Here is a 23758-nt window from a genome sequence, read left to right on the forward strand (position 1 = left end):
CTCTCTCTCTGTCTCTCTCTCTATCTATCTCTCATGATGCCCTACAGAGTAATTACAAGTTGATGTAATCTGTTCCTAGCCACGACCCCAGCCTAAGTCAGCTTTCTGCCACCTGCTCCTTCAGCTTGTCACTCATCCTTTCCTCTCTCCACAGCTGCCTCTTGGATCTTCTCCCATTCAGGAGCTGAGACAAGCCAAACTGTCTAATTGACCTGTGGATGTTCCCTGATCTCAGGTCCCCAAGGTAGTTCAGGTTTTAGCAATAGATTCTCCCTCAAGCTGGTGCCTGGCCACCACCCTCCAGGTCATATAGTTTAAGAAAAAGAGACTCATTTTTCAGTGAGACAAATTCCCCCATCAAGCCACCTCCTAAGTCTGAAAAGGAGATTTCTCCATACTGCCCTCCCAACTGCTAGAGGAATCACTGTCTCACCAAAACCTGCAGCAAGATTTGAGGCTCACATGGGGCTCTGGGATTGTCCCGGGGGCAGAACTAGCACCTTCTCTCTGGCCTTCATTTAGAAGTTGCTTCAGCTTTACCTCTCTAGGTCAGACAGCTGTAAAGCTGAAACTGCCTTGGGCTCCCTGTTTTTCCTTCCAAGTCCTTTTCCTGTCTTTCTTTTAGACAGGAGCAATTCTGGGTTAAAATTCTGCCCGCTTAAGTCACAGCATCGTTCACCTCACAGGTTTTTGAAACTCTTCTTTAGTTTCTCTCCTTGGGTAAAGTCCGTTTGTTCTTATTCTGGCTTTTCCAATCTCAAGCTCACTTACCGGCGGCTTCTAGCCACCGCCTGACTCAGAAGTCATCACCCCTGACGTGGTCAATTTGATTACTTTCATATGGACAACCTATTTATATCTCTTTCTGATTAAAACCAAAGATACCACAATTGTTTGTTAGATTATTTTCTTTAACTGAGTCTCTGTCTATTTCATCTAATGCATGTTCTATACCTCTCAGTTCAATTTTTGTACTGAAAGAAATACCCAAGGCTTGTGGGTCATCCACTCTGCACTTGTGTTTTCGTTCTTTTCTTCCCCTACTATTTTGTATCATTCTTTCACTCTTCGTTGACTTTTGAGGCTCTTCTTCAGTTTCTCTCCTTGGGTGAAGTCTATTTGCTGTTGTGACGTTTTCCATCTCGTGCTCACTCAGAGCTATCCCCAGCAATCCTCTCAGTGTGTGCTGTCTCTCCAGCCTTCCTGTCTCCACATGCTCCTGTTCATAGAAGCCCACGTTGAAATTGGTTTTTCTCTGTACCCACAGACACAGGGTGGAATATGAACTCGGTCCTCCCGACTCCACCAGGTGCATAGAAGCCATTTTGCTAGCTTTGTAATCTTGACTTTTACCTGTTAGGTCTGATTTTAGGTATGATTAGAAGCAGTTGAGGTTTTTCCAGAGATGGTTTATAAGTCATTGCTTTGATTCATGTTTCCAAAATGTTGCTTTGCCAAAGTTAAGACTGTATGTAAACTTGCAATGGATCGGTACATACAGATGATACTGCAGAAGTTTGAGTGAAGGGCCCCTTTCCTGATAACGCTTACCTATATAATAAATTATGTTTAAAGTTCCAGTGATTTGTTTTAAAGTATTTTCTAATCCCTTTATTGATAAGCCTGTATTTCAATCACTTTATTGATCCATTGTTTTCTAATCACTTTATTGATACATTTTTCAATCACTTTATTGATATGTCTGTTTTCTAGTTACTTTATTGATATGCTTTAATTAAGAACTTATTTCAACTGATTTAATGAAGGGCTGATTTAAAATGCCCTTCCAGTTTTCTTGGTTGGTGGTTGCACATTTGACTTACTAGAAACAGGAGCTTCAGAAAAACACAGCTTTGTGTGTATGTGGGTGGTGGAGTAATTTTTGAAAGAGTTTTCCCTCCTCAATTTTAGCATCACCAGCATTGAGCTCCTCTCCTGTCACTAGCAACAAGCCAAACTTAATGCTTGTATCATTGCTGTTATTTAGAAATACAAATGCCACAGTACTTTTCATTTTCCAACACAGGCTTCACTGTGTTGCCCTGGCTGGCCTCAAACTCATGATTAGCCTGCCTCGGCCTCTTGAGCATTGGTATTACAGGCATGTGGCTCTGATGCCAGGCTGTTAAAATGGTTTCTGCACAATGTAAATAGACATCTCAGATTTCATGTGATTCTTTTCATCTTTGATCTCCTAGGGAGTCAGGCTTATTTACCTGTTTGTGATACTTAAAGTAATCAGAACTGTAATCCGATTTTACAGTCTCTTTCTGGTAATCTTTTACTTTATCAAGAATTTATATATTATACATGCTAAAGACTATGTACACACAATAATTGGAATGAAAACATTAACAAGTACAGGGCAGTAGAATGAGCCCAATACGGAGCTACCTCTGCTCCTGTGGTTAGCTCCTGTGCATGGTACAAACTGACTTAGCTGCCTGCTAAGTCAGAGGGCAGACCCCAGATGCTGCTCTAACTGCTTACTTGGAAGCAAGTTACAAATGAGCAGAACAACCTCATTCTTATCAAAATGTTTTCCTCATCTCCATCCTAACATTGTTTGAGTAGCTCCCCAACTTAGCCCCCTTTCTTCACTCTATGGCTCTTGCCAAATGCTCTAACCCCCTTGCTTGTGTCTAGCACTGAACCCAGCTTTCCAAGTGTAGACTCTTTGGCTTTATAGGTGGGGAATGTCTGTCTTCTACTTCCTCCTCACCTCTGTCTGCACATGGTAAACACAGACTTTGCCTTGGAGTGTAGCACAGGCCTCTTATGGCAGCAGGGAATCATCACATATAAATGTATTAGCTCAGATTGATAGTAGAACCTCCAGACTGGAAACTACAATTTGGGATGTATTTTCCTTGGTGAATTCACTTACCAGTCTTGTGACTCTCATGGGCATATCTGATTTCTCAAAGATTTAGGATACCTCCTTGACCTACTCACTTGTTCCCTTAGGGCCATCTCCTCATCACAGCTGATAGCAAAAACAAGGCAGAGAAGGAGGAGTCTTGATCTGTAGTTGGATTGTGTCTGCTGTGTGTCTCCTTGGTCAAGTCGCCACATCAAACTTTCCATCTGTATGGAAATGAAATCAGTGAGACACAATGGCAAAGAAAATAATCTCACACAACTTTAGACCTCACTATGTAGTGCATTTTCATATCCTTTGTGGCAGTTAATAAGTTCCATCATCCAAGGTCAGTTCCCAGAATTCCCTACTGTTAACATGTCTCCACGCAGAGAATGCCCCATTTAACCTCACCTTTGTCTCCAAGCCAGATATTCACCATGACAAATCTGTCTTCTACTTCCATGGTAACTCAATATTTTGGTAGGGAAACTTATAAAATGCTTTCTAAATGTCTAGATAAATTTTGTTTCCTGGTTTTCCTTGTCTTCAACACTCACCATTCCCTTTGCGTGTTTTTCTTATTCATTTTCTGTTAAATATGATTATAATGTATGACCTGGGGTGGCCCAGGCAATATAGACATTTCTCACTAGGTATATATTGAACAGAAAAGCACTTCCCACACTCATGACTACACTCGTTCAGTTTAGAAACACTGAGGTGACCTATTCCTCTGTTCCTGTCACCTATTAAAGATACTGGTCCATCTGTCACATTTCTTGTGGCTGTGACAAATTACCCAATGAAGGCAGTTTAATGACAGAGAGATTATTTTGCCTCAAGTGTTTGAGGGTTTGATCCAGTAAGGTTGGGGAAGCATCACAGTGGGAGCACCTCTGGCTGTGCTGTCTGGCAGAAACATGAGGCCACTAGTCTCATCACATCAAAGTCAGGAAACAGAGAAGAAGGCTGGTGCCCAGATGGAGGTCCCTTTTCATTCCATCTGGAACCCCGGCCCATGGTACGGGGCTACCAACATTCAGAGGGAGTCTTTTCACCTCAGTTACACCTCTCTGGAAACAGTCTCACAGGCATGCTCAGAGTTTGTCTTCTATGTGATTCTAAATCTTGTCAGGTAGGCAATCATGCTGAACAAGAACACATTTCTTTATACTTGTTATAGTCACTACAAAAACAAAATATCAAAACTACTATTTTACTTGTTGTGCACAGGTTATGAATTTGGTGTAACCCTAAGAAAGGATTAGTGGAAAAGAAGTTGACAATGGCAGTCATAATAGAGATTAAATATTTTAACCATGTCTTTTGAATTTTTGGTGATGTGAAATCTGAGTGTGAGGTGAAGGCCTACTGTTGACTAGTTGATGTCACCTCAGTCCACTGAGCACTACACTCAGGCTCCATGGCTCGCCCTGTAGAGTCCCCTTCACCTATGCAAGGAGAATGTCACTCAAAGTCTGCCCCAAGCTCCTTTGGCAACATCGCTTTTCTTGGCTTTATCTATCAGCATCATTTCCAATTCAGATCATTCTTACAATCTTATAATTATTCTCATAATTCGTCCAACCAAAGCAGGATGTTAAAAGTTTACCTCTTTGTTTTACAATTCAGCTACCAAGAAAAGGTCTTTAAAGTCATTTGAGTTTACATGGTCAGTGAAAGGTGTCATCAGAATGAACAAGCAGCTAGAAGTCAATTTTGTTTGACATACTGCACAACTGTATTTGACATACTGTTTTAAATTAATCCAATAGGAAAGACTTCTTGGCCTGGACTCTAAAATGTGAATGTTTGACATGGCTTCATTGAGTAATTAAGTTCAACTGAAAACATTATTTCTTTCCTTTTAAATTAATGTTCTATTAACTACTTGGGTATGTAGAAAGGGGAGGTCAATAGGGAAAAGAATAATGGAGAATTCCTGGCACCCAGACATTACATCTGAAAAAAAAAAAAAAGGCACAAGTGGTTCTAACAGTCTGATCCCTGGTCCAGAAGCACCATGTTCACTCAGGAACGTACTGAACAAATACAAGTTCTTAGTCTGAATCCTAGACTCATTGAGTTAAGACAGGGCATACAATTCAGATGACCCATACTTTAGCAAGCATGATCCTCATGCAATCACACACTCACTAAGGTGCTGAGCACAAAGTAAGTGATACATTGCTGGGGAGGAACTGGTAACTGCTTCAAAGGCAGGTGTGGCCACGGTGGACTGGAGTGCTCACGCAAAAAGTCACAATTGTAGCACGCATTTCACCTAAAAGGGGGGCATACTGAAGAAAGAGATTGGGCTGAGCAAGGCAGAGATGTGAGGAAACATTCAGGAGGGCCTGGAGGGGAAAAAAGAAAGGGCAAAGGTGATATAATTTTATTTTCATTAAAATGCATACAAATAATAAAGTAAAAGGGAAGGTGCAGTTTCAATGGGGAGAGAAGTCATTGGCTACACAACCAAGAAAACAAGGGGAAAGGATCAGAAGCTGTGATGACCAGAAGACATAGACATTTGAGAAACTAAGTTAGTAGAATCAACTGTGTGGTTTTTACTCTTTGTGATGGGGAATGTTTGTATCATACTGTTTGTAGACAATAAAAGAAGTAAAGGAGTCAGTTGTAGGTATGTTGATGTGGAGAAGAAGGGAAAGCATCAGAGTAGAAGTCTTCATACTGAGTCAGAAGTACAGTCTAGCAACTGCTCCAAGTGCAGAAAAAGAGTGACTGTGCTATGCTTGGTAGTCAACAGGGCATACCTATTACCCCGCTCGGCAGCCAAGGCTGAGGGAGGCAGAGAGATGGCAAGAGCCTGAGGTTGGGCAGACCTCTGGAACCAGTGCGTCTGGACACAATGGGACTGACACACTCATAAGCTCACTGCAGCTACGGCTACTTGCACAAGACCGAACCTGGCAACATTTTTCACGGAAGAGGGAAAGGTTTTTGAACCTCTACCTCGCCATGAGAGACTGATAGCCATTAATGGTGCTGGAAGAAGGGGTACTACCTTCTTCAGCGGTGTAACCACTGAAGATTACTCATGCTCTAGTAAATAACCTTCTACATATGCTCTTGTGGGCAACTGTAACTAAAGATAGCAGGGTCCAGTGCACATCCTCTGAGCTTAGTCCACTTGTGTAGACCCAAAAATAAAAGCCTGTAGTTCTCAGGTTATGATTCCACTAATGAGTAATAGTGGAGGTGCTAAGCTAGAGGTGCTGTCCTAGACACAGAGGGTGAAAGGGAGAACTGGCACACAGGTATTCTCACATGATCCTAACCGATTCTGTGGTTGGATTTTGTTCAGTACTGTGTTTTGAGTTCTATCTGAATATATATATATATATATATATATATATATATATATATATATATATATTCACTCCATCAATTTATGTGTAGCTTTGTTTTTGTGTGATTTTCTTTATATCTTTTATTTCTAAGATCATGCCACATAAGTGCCCTCCTAACAAATAGTATGACTGAATGAATTATCATGTAAGGTAATAGCCAATATGGAAGATTCATACACTGATTTCTAGGTATGAAATAGTTGAACTTAGAACAATTTTTCATCTTCCAGAGGCTGTGGCTGAGTGAGGCTTGGTGCCTTAAGTTACCCACTCTATTTCAAAGCCCACTTCAGTGTTGACCATTCCTCAATGGGTCTTAGTTGAATGAATGAATGACTCTAATGAAAGAATTATTTCTTCTCATAGGTCAGGTTGTGAGTATTCAAATATTTTTCCAAAAAACCCGTGGCTGGAATCAGGACTAACAGTCAGGGTTTCCAGTACTCCATTCAGTGTTCTTTCTATTACACCTTTGAAAGAACTATTGTAAGAGCTCTGTTGGGGAACCAATAGGAAAGGAATAATTATTATGAGTTACTACCCTGATATAGCCAATAAATGGAGCCCATGTACCTGTGTAATTGGAGAAAATTAACAACCATAAGCAGATCTAGGGCTTGAGATTTATCATAATCACTGGGTCTGCTTTGTTACATGGGCTATAAATGAGACTCGTGTTGTAAAGGAGATGTGTGAGTTATGGGGGTGTGAGGATGGAGGAATGAGCCAGAAGCAGTACCAGTGGTTGGAACTGCTCCTGCTAAAACCATGGGTGACTTGATTGCCCTGCCTGTGTGTGTCCTCCACTCCTCTACCTTCAACACTGCCTTGTCTCATGTTCATCTCCACTTCTTTTAATCTGTCTCCTAGAAGAATCCTTTAAAAGGATAGTTGAGCTGAACCCTGAAAAACTCTCAAGCACTCTTGGAAGAGAAGGCTTAAGGATTTTATTAGGCACCCACACATCCTGACAAACACCACCAAGATTGGTGGGAGGGGCTGTTCTCCCACCAAGATTGATTGACCTTGACTGTCAATTTAGAGTCTTACCCCAGTTTCCCCACTTAAAGAAAAATCTGCCTCTTGATTACCTACTCAAACTCTGAATCCCACACAGCTAGAGAAGTCAGGATGGCCACCCAGAACAGCTCCGAAGAGGAACAGAGAGTCCAATCTCCCCTGATAAACTGGCCAAACAAGGGATTAGGCTAAACTACCCCTACGCTGAGATTCAGGCATCACTTGCTCACTAGCAAACTGCTGTCTTAGTTATGTTTATGTATTCTCTGTGCTTTATTCCATCAGTCTCATCTAGTAAGAGCTTGTTGAACTAAACTGTTAACTCAATTTTTGTTGAATTGAGGCAAGAAACCAACTCAGTGACCTAGGTGGCCTCTTGTTGTTGTTGCCCAAGGTAGGTCCCCATATGTTTTCTTATATACTCATAGAGAAGTTAGAGACACTCCATCTGTCCCCATTTTCCTTGATAAAAATTCAACATTCCAGAACATCTGGACCTGCCCTTTGCCCTTCTGTCTGACAGTGTAATCTGGAGACCGTATTTTTAGATCTACAAACAGAACATATAAGTAAGCAAAGCATTTCTGTCCTGCTCACAAAACAGAGGAGATTACAGTTTTGTTTTCAAAAACAATGTCATCTGTTGGATATTTCATTGAGTTAGATATAATAGGATAGACTTTGTGACCAGAGTAGTCTTGGACCCTTGAGTTTGTCAGAAGTAACCTGGGATATTGTGTCCTCATTCAGACAAATTAAAGATGATCAGTGTCCTGGTAGCAAATCTTATGCTGGGGAGTGGGGGACAGACCCTTGCACTAACTTCAAGAACATGGATTTTCCATGACCATTAACTAAGTAGCAGCTATGAGGAAGGCCAGCATGGGTCATCAAGGAGAATATTATTTGTTTTGCTTCCTCTGGGTAAGCCTCATGTAAAGGCACAGAATACAATACAAAGCTTAGTGGATAGGCAACATTTGAGATGAGGTGGGAGGCTGGACATGAGAGGAAAAGAGCTACATGGGGTCCAATTCCATCTTGGGAATCTGTCTGAAGTTTTAACGTGGAAGGTAGTGACTCAACCTTGAGGGGATCTGAGGAAAGGAGAAGAAGGCTGGGTGCCCGATGAAGGAGTTGATGAAAGAGCATCGCTTTTAATGTGTACTGATGAAAAGAGAGCCCTTTCTTTGGGGTGAGTCCCTGATTCCAATTTTACATTTGTGGAGCAATTAGTAGAATTCTGCTTGGCCCTCCCTGGTCTCCTCTGGTAGAAGAATGTCTCTGATATGTAATATTTGTTGTTTGAAAAGCCAAAGAAACTTGTTTCTTTTTTCTGAGCCTGCCTTACTTTTTATGTTCTGAAGTTCACTTTGGACCTCAGATTTTGCTCCAAGCAATAAAACTGGTTGGAGAGCCCAGCATAATGGAGCTGTAATTGTAGCCAACTGGTGGGGGTGGGGAGAGAGTTAAGGTGTGTCGTGGTTTCTGTGGTTTCTCTGCAGAGTAGAATTCCCTGCAAAGCTTTTCCATGTGGTGTTTTAATAGCTGCCTTAAAACTCTCTGATGCATGGAGCAAAACTGAATTAGGCTCACGTGCTAGATTGCTGGGATGGGCCAAGGACTCTGAAAAATGAAAAGAAAACAAAACAAAAACAAACAAACAAAAACACCACCACCAACAACCAAACAGCCTAAGCCAAAGGCTAAATCATCTAAAGACGATCCTAAGGATATGTCTGAAGTTAGAATCCCAGGAGAAAGGATCTCTTCTAGCCCAGGTTTGCAGAACTTTCTTTGGGAAGCCAGTTATTTCCCTTGTAGATACTGATCGGATCCTTCTGTACAGTGCTCAACAACTTACAAAGTGATGCTACGTTATTTGTCCATCAGAGCCCAGCACCTTCCTTCGAAGGCTGCATTATTGTGTCTACTTTTTTTTTTTTCATAATGAGGAAACAGAGCCTTAAAAATTAGCACATGGCTATTTGGGTAAAAGACTGCAAGACAGAATCAGATACCACTTGAGCAATGTGCCCTTCCCTTCCGGCTACACTTCACTAATTTTAGAGATCATTTTTAACACTTATGAAGACAAGAGAAACCAGACAGCCACTGAAAACATGCACAGTACAGCTATTTGTAGACTGCCGAGTTCTCATCACCAAGAATCAGACATTCACAACTTTGTAGAGACATCAAAGGCAATCTCTCTCTCTCTCTCTCTCTCTCTCTCTCTCTCTCTCTCTCTCTCTCTTACACACACACACACATCTCAGTGTCTCAGAAGCCTAGTTCCCTCCACAGTGCCAAGAGCAGCTGATAGAACAGCACACACTCAGTCACCCTTTCCATACCAAGCATGTGTAAACCTTCTCTTTAGTGTGGTTTTGGCCACCGAGTTCAAGAAGCATTTAAGGAAAGCTGTTATATGGCAAGTATGTGGGATGACTACAAAGCAGTCTAGATGGCATGTCCTAGAACCTTTTCCATTGCAGAAAAGACCACTGTTAGTTAGCAAGGCGCCCTCTGAACGACTCTAGGAATTCTGGGAATCCATTTTAATATGTGGGTACCCTGAAGAAAAATAAAGTGGTCCCAGCAATAGAGGCATGGGGTTTATTTACTTAACTAATTAGCAACTCAGCCCTTAAGACCCCGAGTCTAATAGGTGGTAAACTTCATTACACCTTGAAGGCGTGGTGGAGCCAGAATTCAGCCCTGGGCCAGAAACTTCACTCCCTTTCCTTTTGTTCATAGGAACTAACCCTGAATGGACATCTGTGTTTTATATCTAGAGCCACAAAAATTAACCAGCTTAACGTGTGCTGTTCCCCTGCAAACAAGGGCCCGTTTGCACTTTTGAAGTGTGGAAGCAGATCTCACTTCTAGTGAGGAGTTCTCTGGGGGACACTTCTTCCACGTGGTTGTCTGAGCACCCGTTTGCCTCCCGATGAAACCAAGTGCACACATCTACAGATTGAAGCCACCTGGCTGATCTCCAGTGCATTGTGTTGTGTTATGGTTGATGTTGTCTAGTGTTCTAGTATTTCCGAGAGTTTATACAGTATCCAAATTCACAGAAAAGTACCTCCTGCCACAGTCTAATGTCCTGTCCCACACAACTCCACATGAGCACACCTTTAGTATTTTAAATACTCTGTGTGGGGGGGGGGAGGGTATGCGGGGGGGGGGACCTGGGCCTTCTTTTCCAAGGAAACAAAATATTTTAGAGTCATGTCACCTTTATTATTATTTTTTTACCTTTATTATTTTCAAAGAGAAAATTGTCTTACAAACCATCATTCAAATCAACATTTGATTTTGACAATGCTAATATTGATATTTTGATAGTGTTTTTTTCTTGAATCAACCATATGCTCACTGTGTCTGAAGCATCCATGTTAGGACAATGACCTGTAAGAGCTCCACCCCACTAATATTCATGGTATCAGCTATACTTACTGCTAGAGAATGGTATCAGGAAACTCTTTTTTTTCACTCAGTCTTCACAGCAATCCAGAGAGGTAGGATTTGTCATTGCTGTCTTCATTTCTACATGGAAAACAGCAAAGTTGGGTCATTTACCCAGGGCCTCCACAGCTTAGTCTGCCATAGTTTGAATCAAGTCATGCTTTCTTCCAAACTGGGACTCTTAATCACTGTGCACCAGTGTTCATCCCAAAAATGACTGCAATGTGCAGAAGCCTCCTCACCTGTCAAGGGACTACCTGGCAGTGGCTTCAATTTGTAGATACTATAATGGGAAGAGAGGAGTGGACCAGAGGGAAGGGAAGCCACATGGTGGGCTGCCCCAGCTTCTCTCCCAGGGGTTCCTCTGTATATAGCTTGTCTTCTACTTAAAAATACTTAAGGTTGGGTTATACCTGGGCTAACATCAAAAAATATATACTCAGCAATCCATCCTGCCATGCTACAGGATGCTTTGGGGGAGAGCTGTAGGTGAGCCCATGGCAATAAACTCCATTGTACTCCTCAGTACTTTCTCAGAGATAGCCATGGCCTCTTCAATAAAAATGTCGGCTAAGTCAGCCTTACACATTTAGTTCACCCTAGGGTGCTGCTGGGAAGTGACTAACAGCTTGCTTCCAGGTAGAACACCCCGGTATGTAGCATTCACCAATTACAGTGCTACTTCTGTGGCAGGCTCCTTGAAGCTGGACATTATTGAAGAGAGTGGTGGCCATTGGCTCTCATGTACCCCTGGATAGAGACCATAGACTAACATGAGTGAGAGGTGGTACTGCTGGCAGGACAGGTTTAGGCCATGTAACTCTCTACTGGATTCTGGGCAGCTAGTGTGGTGAGCTGCTTCCTTGAGACATGCCTTCTCTCCCCCTGCTGTACCTTCACATTCCCCAATGACTGAAGCTTATAGAATTTCAGCTCACAGAACTTGTGGCCTCTGTGTGACAGGTGAAGGGAAGAGAAGCCAGGACATCATTTTGATGAGTGATGAAAAGGAGCAAGAAGGAGGGAATCAAGGAGGACTGGCTTTGTAGTTAATGCTGTTGTTTGTGTGTCCTGAGCAGCCTAGTTCCCTCCTGCGTCACATGTTCACCCAAGTCACTCTCAGGAAAACATGTATCACAGGGCCCCAAATCCTTGTAACTGACCCCTGGTAGGACTCATGCCAGGTCAGATCCAATGCGTTCTGCTCTCAGGGACTGAAGGACTGCAGAATGTGTACCCCACTGCTACCTAGTGTGTTACTTTCTCACATTTTACAATTCCAAGAGTCAAAGTCCTCAGGTGTCCAAATGCATCCCGTGCCTTTACATAGAGTCTGACTCTATTTCCTGTTCCTGGCAGGCACTGCAGGGGCACCAGTATATAAAGCATAATCTCTGTCTCGTGAAAATATGACAGCCAAATGCTCTGATTCCTAAATAAGGATCTCTCATTGCAGTACACAGTAATATAACAAACTACATTTTATGATAAATTATGAAGGCTACGTAATTAGAAGATGGTCTCTGATAAATACCTGCTTAATAAGGAGAGTCAGGTAAAATCATGTTGTGGTTATTAATATCATACTTGTTTATTGCACACCGTGTCTGTTATTGAACCTCAGCTTTCAACGTAGTTTACAGTTAAAAAATTCCTTCTTAACAGATACAACTGTAGCAGCCAGTTTGAGGTAATGAAAATATTTCTTCTCCTGGCCAAAAGCCCACACTAACACTCCTCTGCTGATGCAGAGCCAAGTCTTCTTTTGAAAGAGGAAAAAAAAGATAAAACCTAGCCTGAGAAAGATGTTCCCGAACCCTGTCTATTTGGTGGTAGATGGTAAATCTGTAGGACAGAAAGGTTTCTTTCCAGCTGAGTATTGATCCTTTATATTAAACAGCTCTCAGCAAACCCCGGCTTCTTCAACACTGCATGGATTTCACTTAAGACCCTTATATGTCTTTTTCTAATGAAAGCTCTCAGGTCAGTTCTGGGTAGAGGCCGATGGAAACCTCCTCCCAGAAAGTGCTATAGAAGGCTACCACTGGCGCAGCATTCCCTTGTCTTTCCTCAGAGTCTCAGCTCACTGCTCCTGCTAATGAGGGGAAGAAGTCACAGCCCCATTGTCCAGAGGCTGTGTCTCGCTTACTAGTGAAAGAGTTGTTATAATCACATTAGAATACGGAATGCCTAGTGAAATTTGGAGAATTTTTAATATACGAAAGAAAAATAGTTCTAAGTCACCCCATGTCTGTGAGACTGGATACTTTGTGAGCTGGCCAGGCTCCCTGCATGTACTGAATGCTTTCTTGCCTTAGGAGACTACATGTAAGTGTTTGGGTTGAGTCGCCCTCCTGCCGGGCTTCAAATTAGGTAAGACTGGTTAAGCAAATAGAAGGTAATGGATTGTGTCCATACATGGTTTCGTTCCACCTTTGACCAACTTTATCAATCACACAGCATTATCTGTGTGTCATATATGTCTCCAGGTAGCAGAGAGACACCTTCCTTGTCAAGGTGTTGGGGTATGCCAGGAAAAAAAAAGTCTTCTCCCTCACCACTGAATATATTCAGCCACTGTGCCTCCTAAAATGGACAGTTTTCATTTCTCAGCTCCTGTTAAAGACAAACGTCCTGAGCTGTCTCAAACCCTCCTACAGGTAGAACACTACTGTCCTCAGAAGTGTCTTCTCTTGGCTGTGACATGGCACTGCCATCTCCCTCTCTCTTGGTCAGTATTCGTTCTTACTATACCAACCTTCTCTGGCTTCCTTGTGAATTTAAACCCAAGGACTCTGTTTAACTGTATGTTAAAGTGGGATTTAAGGGGAGAAGGCAAAAAAAAAAAAAAAAAAAAACAAAAAAAAAAAAAAAATTTTACCAAATCATTGTTTGTGTCCCTTTTTTTCTAAAACAATGTCCTACTTTTAAAGCTGTTGTCATTGATAGAGATTTGCAACCTGCAGTTTTCATGGAATGCTAACAGAAAGACCCAGAAGTCTATTTTTAGAGCCTCTGTTATTTAGTTACCCTCCAGGCTTCCTGCCTCCAGCAGTGTGCATTTCCCAGCATCCCGCTGCCCCCTGCTGCAGCCAGGAGTTTGTGCAGCCTTCCCTACAGGCATCCTCCACACCTGAAGGGCCACTCTATCTCCTGTCTCCTGCCTGGGGCCCAGGCCATCTGATCAGACATGAAACTGTAGCTCTAACAACAGTCTTTGCGGATCCTGCTTCACAGGACAGAACCAATGTGGAGGTAGCTTTTTAAGGCCCCAGGGTGTGGGTGGAAACTGGGTTGTGGGTAGACTTCTCAGCCCTATCAAGTGGGGAGAGTGTCCCTGCTGGAGCTTAGATGAACTCTCTCAGTGTGACCTCAGGGATACCTTAAGGACCGTGAATTGAAAAGAAAAGAAAAAGAAAAAAGAACTTGTTTGGTTTTTAAAGGCAGAGCACTGAGCTTCTGAAGAGAGAAACTTAGAAGATTCCCTTGACCTCTCATCCTCTGTAAAATACCATTTTTTTAAAAATGTGATTTACAGTGTTTTAAAGGTCGAACATAAGTCATTTCTGAAGGCACCATATAGTTTTTCAAGTATGGTAAATCTTCGTCTTAGTAACATATTGGTAATGTCCCTCTGATTCTAATGACTTAGAACTGTCCTGAGACAATCAGAGATTTGTCGGCTTTCAGTATAATCCCGAGATGGTTTTCTGCCAAAATTATCTTAATCAAAGTGTTGAACTCCTGGACCTGCCTTTCCATCTAAACTATACCGGTGTGCCTATTTCACAGAGTTACTTAGGGGTTCTGTGGGGTAACATGTGCCCAGCACATGGCAGATCCACAGTAATTGTTAGTTCCTTCCTCTGCTTCCCCTCTTTCTTCTTGTCTGGAATGGTCAACATCTGCCTTTGACACCGGATCCTAATGGGTAGATAGGTGATGGGTTACAGCACCCTCTTCTGGAATTGTCTTTAAAAGAGCTGAAAGACAAACTTTTGTCATCATTAGATTTCAAATATTAGCAAAGGAACTTGCAAGGAGAAGAAGGGAGTGAGGAGCAGTTTTCGTTGTTGGAACTTTAACACACTGCCTACCCAGGAGCAATGACTACTTTTCTGTGGGAAGGGAAGAGACTTTCCTCCTTCAGCTCTCTCTGTAGATGCAGATGTGGTGGGAGGGTTAAGGGTGGTACTCGGTGCAAGGAAGGTCAGTTTGTGGCAATGAAATTCTTTTCTAAACTATTTGTTAAAATATCACACCGTTTAGAACCAGAAAGTAAAAAAAAAAAAAAAAAAAAAAATTCTCTCTCTCCATGTATATATATACAATTTTTCATCCAAAAAGATTGTTTTGATTTTAATATCAGAGTTTAAATCAAAGGCACACCTACCTACATGCATGCAAACATAACACATTGTAAGTAAAGCACACATTTTTCTATTTCCATATGTGGTTATGTTCTCCCAATAACACTGGACACTGGGTGGATCTTGCTATATATTAAGTTTACATGGAGAAACACTACAGACAGCAGCACTGCACAAAACAACACTGCACACAGCAACACTGCACACAGCAACACTGCAGAAAGTAACACTGCAGACAGCAGCACTGCAGACAGCAACACTGCAGACAGCAGCACTGCAGGCAGCAGCACTGCACACAGCAACACTGCAGACAGTAACAGTGCAGACAGCAGCACTGCATACAGCAACACTGTAGACAGCAGCACTGCAGGCAGCAGCACTGCACACAGCAACACTGTAGACAGCAGCACTGCAGGCAGCAGCACTGCACACAGCAACACTGCACACAGCAACACTGCAGACAGCAGCACTGCAGGCAGCAGCACTGCAGACAGCAGCACTGCAGGCAGCAGCACTGCACACAGCAACACTGCACACAGCAACACTGCAGACAGTAACACTGCAGACAGCAGTACTGCACACAGCAACACTGCAGACAGCAGTACTGCACACAGCAACACTGCAGACAGCAGCACTGCACACAGCAACACTGCAGACAGCAGCACTGCAGGCAGCAGCACTGCACACAGCAACACTGCACACAGCAACACTGCACACAGCAACACTGCACACAGCAACACTGCACAAAACAACACTGCACACAGCAACACTGCAGACAGCAGCACTGCACACAGCAACACTGCAGACAGCAGCACTGCAGGCAGCAGCACTGCACACAGCAACACTGCAGACAGCAGCACTGCACACAGCAACACTGCAGACAGCAACACTGCAGACAGCTCCTACTTGATGGCAATTGGACCCTGTTCTCCTCCTCTCCCCTTGATTCTGCTCCAACATCAGCCTATGAACAGCACAGAGTATGAAAGAGCCACACAAAATTACACATTTCACATCAACAACAGCAGCAACTACACGAAAATTTCCAGTTGTTTGGCAGCTGCCAAGAGTAAGTAAAACTCACTGATGTTGGGCCTCTAAAGGTAGCTACAACAAGTGGTTCTCAGCCTTCCTAATGCTCTTCCTAAATGCTACCACCCTTAAATACAGTTCCTCATACTGTGGTGACTCCCCCACCATAAAATTACTTTTGTTGCTACTTTATAACTGTAATTTTGCTACTCTTACAACTTGTACTGCAAATATCTGTGTTTTCTGGTCTTCGGCAACCCCTGTGAAAGGGCCATTTGACTCTGAAAAGGGTTGTACCCCACAGGTTGAGAACTAGTGAGCTAGAGGGTAGCTTAGATACTGCCATGCCCACTCTTTTATTTTGTATAGGAAGACACTGAGGCCTAGTGGGGTCATGTGGCTGGGGTGCCTTCCCTTATTTTCATCATTTTTCCATAGCATCTTTGTTGTGGGTGCTTGTCCTACCTTTTCCTTGACACTGTTTCCCATTCAGAAACAGAAACCAGCCTCCTTGCAAACAGCAGGGGGTGCTGAGAGTTGGGGGGAAGTGCACATAGTCCTCCTCTGTGTCCCAGGGATTTACCTTTTCCAATAGAAATTAGAATAAACAGAGATAAAGGAATTGTCAGGTGAGATCCTTGTCTTTAGTAAACTTGTTTCTTTAAATTGTTTGAGACAAAATTCCACATCCAAGAATAACATTTTAGCCTTCTTCCTAGACGTGGGAAGAATCCTTCTGTGATTTAGCAGTCACATTCTTGTTACAGTAAGAGGAGAAGGTGTTTGCTGGTTCTCACTAGCAGCTGGCTCAGTGTCACCCAACATTTACCAATTACTGTTTGATTTCTTATAAAAGTAACACTATTTAGAGTTACTGTCTAAAGAAAGGACCAGGAAATGAAACAATGGCTAGTTACTGTTTTGAGACTGAATTTTAATATACATTTGTGGCATATGAATCATATATTGATTACAATAGCAAAATTTGGTGGGGGAGGGAGCATAGCATTTTACTGGGATGTGAGCCTTCAGAACTTGTTTTCCTTTTTTTTTTTTTTTTTTTAAGAAAACTGGTTGCCAAAAAAAAAAAAAGAAAAAAGAAAAAAGGAAAAAAAAAGAAAGAAAAAAAAGAAAAGAAAACTGGTTGCTGTCAAGTTGCATAAAATTTGGCAAAATACTGCCACCTTGTGGCTGCCTTGATCAATCTCTCATGTATTCCAAGGTCAACTCTGTCCTTAAGTAAAATAGGAAAGGTTTCCTGGTTTTCAGTGAGAGCCTTTGACACAAAACCTCGCAGTGAAGAACACCTTAGCAGCTAATTCTGTCTACTCTTGTAACAGAATGATTGGAAGGCCTCCATCGCCTTTGTGGTTGGGAACCGAATTGAGGATGAGCTTCTCATTCATGCCCTTGACCTGGTTGTCCAAATCCCTCAGCGGAAACTCTTCAGTATTGTGTCATGGAAAGAACTTCTCCGTCAGGTACCTGTCCCTTTCTGCCTCAGAACATCAAAAGTCATCCTTCCTTAGATTTGTAGATTGAAATGTTAGAATACACAACACTACTTTGGACTACTTCGTTATTTGTGATGGATTACTTTTAAGTACACAAACCCTGAGAATTAGTGTAAAATGTTGCCTTTGGAAGAACTAACCTTTTCATCATTGTAGTCCATTCAAACTTCATCTCAATGACAAAGATTTCTGTAAATATTCCAGGCACCATGCAAAGGTCTCTGAGGAATTATTTACTACGAGGTTAGACTATAATGAAAGAGTAGACTAAATAAAGCACAAGACTAATTGAAAAACAATGTCTGTAGAGAATCCAAGTTGGCTTCAGTCAGAGGGCGATGAGGGTATGGAGAAGAGCTGTCAGGTGGTGCACACTCATGCAGGTACCAGCACCTTGACTAGAGGTTATAAATACCACGTCTACTTTTTTGCTAAGTTCCCTCGTGGCTTAATTTAAACCACCAATGTATTAGAAAGTGTCACAGATCCATGTGTCCCTTTAATCTTTCATTCGTTACAAGTTAATTCACCTTTGTTGCAGATGGATGAAATACAGGCACTTTCTGGAGCTGCTACAGCTAAAAAGGGGAAAAAGCCAACAACTGGCAGTTTACCGTTACATTTTGAGGTGAGTGACTGTGTCTGTCCGAAGAGATTTTTGGAATGTTCAGCCATGAAAACTGGAGTCCAGTATAATACCTTAAAAAAAATTAATTCAATGTTTAAAGTGAATTTCCACTGTTTACTGATTGTTTGTTCCTTATAGTCCAGACATATGCGCATTCCACAACCCTGCCTTTAAGAGTAGACGTACCTAGATTACCCATTACATTATCATTCTTCCCATTTAAAGAGCCTTCAGCTTGAGTGGTTTTCCAGCAGCTAGCAAATTTTGTGCACATTTTACTGCTCACTTTAATCAATGTAAAACTTGTTATTTCCCTCAGATTAGTGGCACACCACTCTATTGACAGCAGCTGCTTGATACAAAGGCCCAGCCAGTGTGCCGATGTGCCCATGTGCCTGTGTGCTCATGCAGAAGGCTTACAACTCAGGCTCAGTGCAAAAAGGATTTCTTCTTACCTTACCTCATTACTATCTAACTTAGGGCTTTCAAGAGACATAAAAATATCATAATATCACTTACACTTAATTAGGCACTATTTAATGGCCATGCAGACCTAAAACATGAGGATGTAAGGGCTTTTCAAAGACAAACTTGTTTGCACTTCATTTTGTTGGTGACTAATAATTTTTTTGCCATGCCCTGGATCTTGAATGATTCCACAGTGACGTCTGTAGGAAGCCTGAGTGCCGTCTGAGCAAGTTTCATTGTAGTTGTTGCTAGTTGACAGTACTGCAAATGTCTTGGCATTAATTCTTGCCACAGGGCTCTCAACATTTTGGCAAACTAACTCCACTAGCACAGTCAAATTACACACTTCCCATCATTTCTTACAATGTTCTGAATGCGTGCTCACCAGTTGAAACATTATGTGATACCTGGATTTAAAATAGTTTTTTTTTTTTCTTCTGAAGTGGTCGTGGAAATCCATGTCCAAGTATCAGGCCTGGGATCAATTAGGCCCCCAAAGAATTCTTTCTTCTTCAAAGATACCCAGTAAAGCACAGAGATGATAACAGGGCAGTTTTGACGTTTAATCTGGACAGGCATTTTGACTTGGATGTGGGATAGCACGATGCTACAAATCCAGGGTTTACTTAGAAAGCCATCCCTCTCCAACATGTGCTGGGACTCTTGGTTGCATATTCTTCACTCAGGGGAGGTCCCTCTCACATCTGGCTCCCCCACATTCTTCCACTGGAGCATTTGGGCAAGAAGCCTCCCACACTTGGTTTTCTGAATGGTTCCAGAAGGAAAAAGGAAGGCAGGGTGGAGCACCACAGAGATGAGGCCTTAGAGGCACCAGAAATTCATTACCATCAATCACTGGAACAAGAATGACAAAGAGCATAAAGCAAGCACAGGCTCCTGGTCAGCACTGGCCTAGGATAGGTCACATCTGGAGAGAGCTACATTTGCATTTCTCATCTCACATCTGAAGAGACCTGATCCATGCCTGTGGGGAGCAGCAAGCATAAGTGGTCATGGAAGAAGAGGCTCAGAAGTAAGAGTCTTCTGGAGCCTCTGGACATTTGAGCCAAGGGGACGCCTGCTCAGGAGTCTATTTTTATGTGCATGGTCTGAAGCAAGTAGGAAACCTCTGCAGACAAGCTCCTTAGAACATACTTAGGAACTCTTGCATTTTCTATTCCAAGGGAACGCGGCCACTAGGAGAAGGGATAGTATAATAAAGTAACGTGGCCTTGGGGAGATCATGAGCCTTGTTTCCTTTTGGATCTCCATTTTGGATTAAGAACTCAGAAATACCATGAAGACTATGTGTATATAATATACACATATTATATATATACATATAATATAAATATAATTGTGTATTCATTTCTACTTGTAGGATATTCTCCTTGACTTTAAGCCAGAGTCTTTTCTTTTTTACTTTAGACAGAGTTAACCTGTTGGACTCCCTAGTTTGTTAGCTTGTGTTTGATTAGTAGCAACCAGTTAAAGCAAGACCCCACTACAGTGACACTTACCCATGAGCAGTGGAACAGGTCAGAATGATATTACATATCTCCAATGGAGACTTGCAATGTCTGAACTAGCAAAGCCCACAATCCTGAATGATTCGCTCAAGGTTTCGTTTGAATGGTTTGGCATTGTATATACACAGACTCATTTGAAATTGGGTAATTTTCTCTGAAACTTTACAAGTTCATCTAGCCCTGATACTGTATACATGGTCATCTTTATTTATACACCATAGTCCTTTGAAAGCCTGCTTAGCTGTCTGCTAATGTAACACCCCCGGAGGTATCGCTGCAAGTCCTCTGTTCATTCACCTTCTTGCTTTGAAAAACATGTCCTCATCCTCCAGCATCCACGCCAGGCATTCATATAGGCATGTAAAGAGAATAGTCTTCATCATGTATCATCTCGGGAGTGCTAGCTATTATTCATTGTTCTTACTGCGCACTACTGAGGATGGAGATGATCGTCTGTCCTGAGCATAGCAGCATCTCCACACACACACACACACACACACACACACACACACACACACACGGTGCTACTTAAGGATATGCACACACACGAAAGGGGATTTACAGATATTATATACTGATAAGTTTTGCCAAACACTGGCATTGTACAACCATTATCTGGACAGTGCACAAGGGGGCAGAAATGGAGTTATTGTGAAGACTTGGAGCAGCCTTGGGATTATAGACAAAACAAACAGTAAACATATGAAACCTGGCTGGCATGCAGTAGGTATTCAGCAGACACTCATTAAAAGAGTAGATAACACATGCAGAAAATACAGGACAGTCAGTGGGGTCCTGAAGGGACAAGGAAGTGTCTGACTGGAGAACTAAAGGAAAAAGAGATGAGCTTTAGCTAGGGTGTGGGGGAGAAGCTAGAGAAGTTCTGAGGAGACAATGGCACCTGCAGAGAAAGAAGACATTTTGATCTGTATAAGAATAAAAAAAAAAACCAACAAGAAGAAAAATTAACTCACATTCTAATCTAACAGGAAATATAAATGATCCCCCATTTCATTCTCGGGAAAATTATGCTAGGAAGTCCAATAACTAGAAGATCTAAAGATAGAAGTTGAAATAACTTAGATTGTGCCACAGGTAAATACACAGCTTCAAGTTTTCCTGTTTTCTTATGAACTCAAACCTCAACTCTTTCATTTGTCTCAGTGCTGACTAACAGGAGGGTAAATCCTGACATTCAAATGTAGAAAAGGACATTCTAGGGAAAGGGCAGATAAAACTTTGTTATAGGGCAGTAGGCTGCTATCTTCTAGAGTGCTAGCCTGAAAGTCACTTCTTAGACTGTGCTTCAGAGAAACAGTCCATGCAGTGACGTTGTGAGTCTTTATATTGGGGGTGGACCTTGTCAAAATGAAAAATAGATAAATGCTTTAGAGATAAAAACAAATACTGCATGAAAACACGTAAGAGGTTTGATATTATTAAAATGGCAGCTGTTCCGAGACCAGAAGGAGCAGTATGTCGTGAAGGAAACAAGGGAAGGGACAGGGTGGGGGCAGGAAGAGTTCCCTGGTCTTTTCAGTCCTGAGTTTTAAAGCAAAACAAAAACATTCTGGAAGAACTGGAAAGTAGCCAAGCTAATGCCGTTATTTCATGGAGCTTAGGGACACACCAGGAAATTACAGGCCAGTGAGTTTAACTTCACTTGTAGGGAAAGTATTAACAACTGCTGCAGGAGACGGAGTGGGAGGCTGCTCAGTGAGGTATGGCAAGTCTGGATGGCCATGTCCTAGGAACTTGTTGAAATGCTTTGAAGCTATTACAGCCAGTACAGCCTTAGAAGGATACAGTGGAGCCAGACCCTGTGCATCCTTTCCTTTCTGTCCCACATCAGCCCTCCGGGGATACCTATAGAACATGGCCCACATACAATCTTCAGGCCCAGGGCTCAAAAACCACTATGAAAATAGTAGAAAATAACCTCTGGGTAGAAACATTTTGAAAGCTGGAACCAATTAATATAGCTTGATATTTATAAATGTAAAATAATGAGACTTGGGGTAAAATGTAGAAATATTGAGCCGTAACAAAGAAGTACCACCTTGGGACTATAAAAAACACCCCGGGAGTTATTGCATCGAAATTTGGGCTTTGGATCTGACATTCGTCCAAAGAATAAAAGATGTGGAGGAAAAGTGTGCTAGGAAATCATCGCCGAGTAGAAGGTTATGAAGAACTGCAACCAAGTGAACTTTATCAAGTTGATAAAAAGAGCAGACCGATGGATTGGGGCCCTGTATGCTGAAGGATGCCAGTAGAGAAAGTCAGATCCAAGCTGGGCAGGGAGTTGTGGAAAGTCAGGGCTCCATTGCTTTAGGAATGTGCTTCTGGGGTGCAAATATGTTTGCCTTTCAGATTTGAGACCTGTAGCTCTATTTTCAAAGAAAAGCACCACTCAGACAAAGGCATCCACAAAACTCCCATTGCTGGCCAGCTCTCCTCCACCCCAGCTCACAGGCAACTGACCACACCTACATGGCAAACACTCATCAGTCCAGAGGAATGAAGTGGACATGATAGCGCCAAGAAACTTGAGGTTCAGCTGCAGGGTGGCTGGCCATGTTGTTTGGAGTGTAGTCAAGACAGGAATCCAGTCAATATTTCTAAGATGTGAATGTCAGTGGAGGATCAGCTACAAGAAAAAGTAAGATTCTGTTGGATACATGTAGCCCCTCTAACAGTCTATACACCATTGTTGGCTTAGGTATTTCAAAACCTACTTTAATAAGGGTTCTTAAATGCTTCAACCTCTCTTCTAGACCACCACACACCAAAGGTAGTAGAAAAGAAAGGTTAATCGGAAACAGGGGTTGTAGACCTGTTTAGAAATAGTTCTTTAGGGCTATTCAGCAGTCGAGTTCATGAGTCAATCACCACTCACAAATCAGCAATGGCAATTCTATCCAGAAGAAACAATGAGGTTCCATCAATTGGCTGGAGTTCACAGAAGCAGCAAGAAGCCACCAAGATATCATGAGAAGTGTTTTGTTGGAGTTACCCTCTAAAAAGTCACAACAAGCAAAGATCAGCAACTAGGATACAAGGCAAAGAGTAACAAGACAGAGCAAGGCGAACCAATGCCAGAGCCTCATCCCACTGTCTATGGGGTCATATTTATATTCTATGTACACATCACATGTCCTCTCATGTGTCTCCTTCAGCAAAACATCCTTTCACATGCCTGCTTCAGCAAAACATCTCCTCACCTGTATTTGCTTCAGCAAAACATTCTTTTACATGTCTGTGTCAACATTCTTTCACATGACTGCTTTAGAAAAAAACATCCTTTCACCTGTCTGCCCCAGCAAAATATTATATGACATAATTAAGTTTCCAAAAAAGCCAGAAATTTCCACTTTACTCCACATCCCTAGCATTCATCAGATGGATGCTGCAGAAGGCATCAGAAAAACTATTTTATTTATGTCTGTAGTTAATAAGACTGAATAATCCACATTTGTCAATAGT

The 23758-nt window shown here is 42.2% G+C and overlaps 1 protein-coding gene across 3 annotated transcripts in view; it reads left to right on the plus strand.

Moving 5' to 3' along the window:
• Positions 1–23758, plus strand: part of Spag17 (sperm associated antigen 17) — a 206119-nt gene that overhangs the window by 20390 nt on the left and 161971 nt on the right. For all 3 annotated transcript variants that reach the window (XM_034500547.2, XM_076933023.1, XM_076933024.1), the window contains exons 2-3: positions 17474–17614; positions 18189–18275. In XM_034500547.2, the coding sequence (XP_034356438.1) occupies positions 17474–17614; positions 18189–18275 (228 nt within the window). The remainder of the gene's footprint in view (positions 1–17473; positions 17615–18188; positions 18276–23758) is intronic.

The sequence above is a fragment of the Arvicanthis niloticus genome, chromosome 4, assembly GCF_011762505.2.
Source record: "Arvicanthis niloticus isolate mArvNil1 chromosome 4, mArvNil1.pat.X, whole genome shotgun sequence".
Classification (NCBI taxonomy): Eukaryota; Metazoa; Chordata; class Mammalia; order Rodentia; family Muridae; genus Arvicanthis; species Arvicanthis niloticus.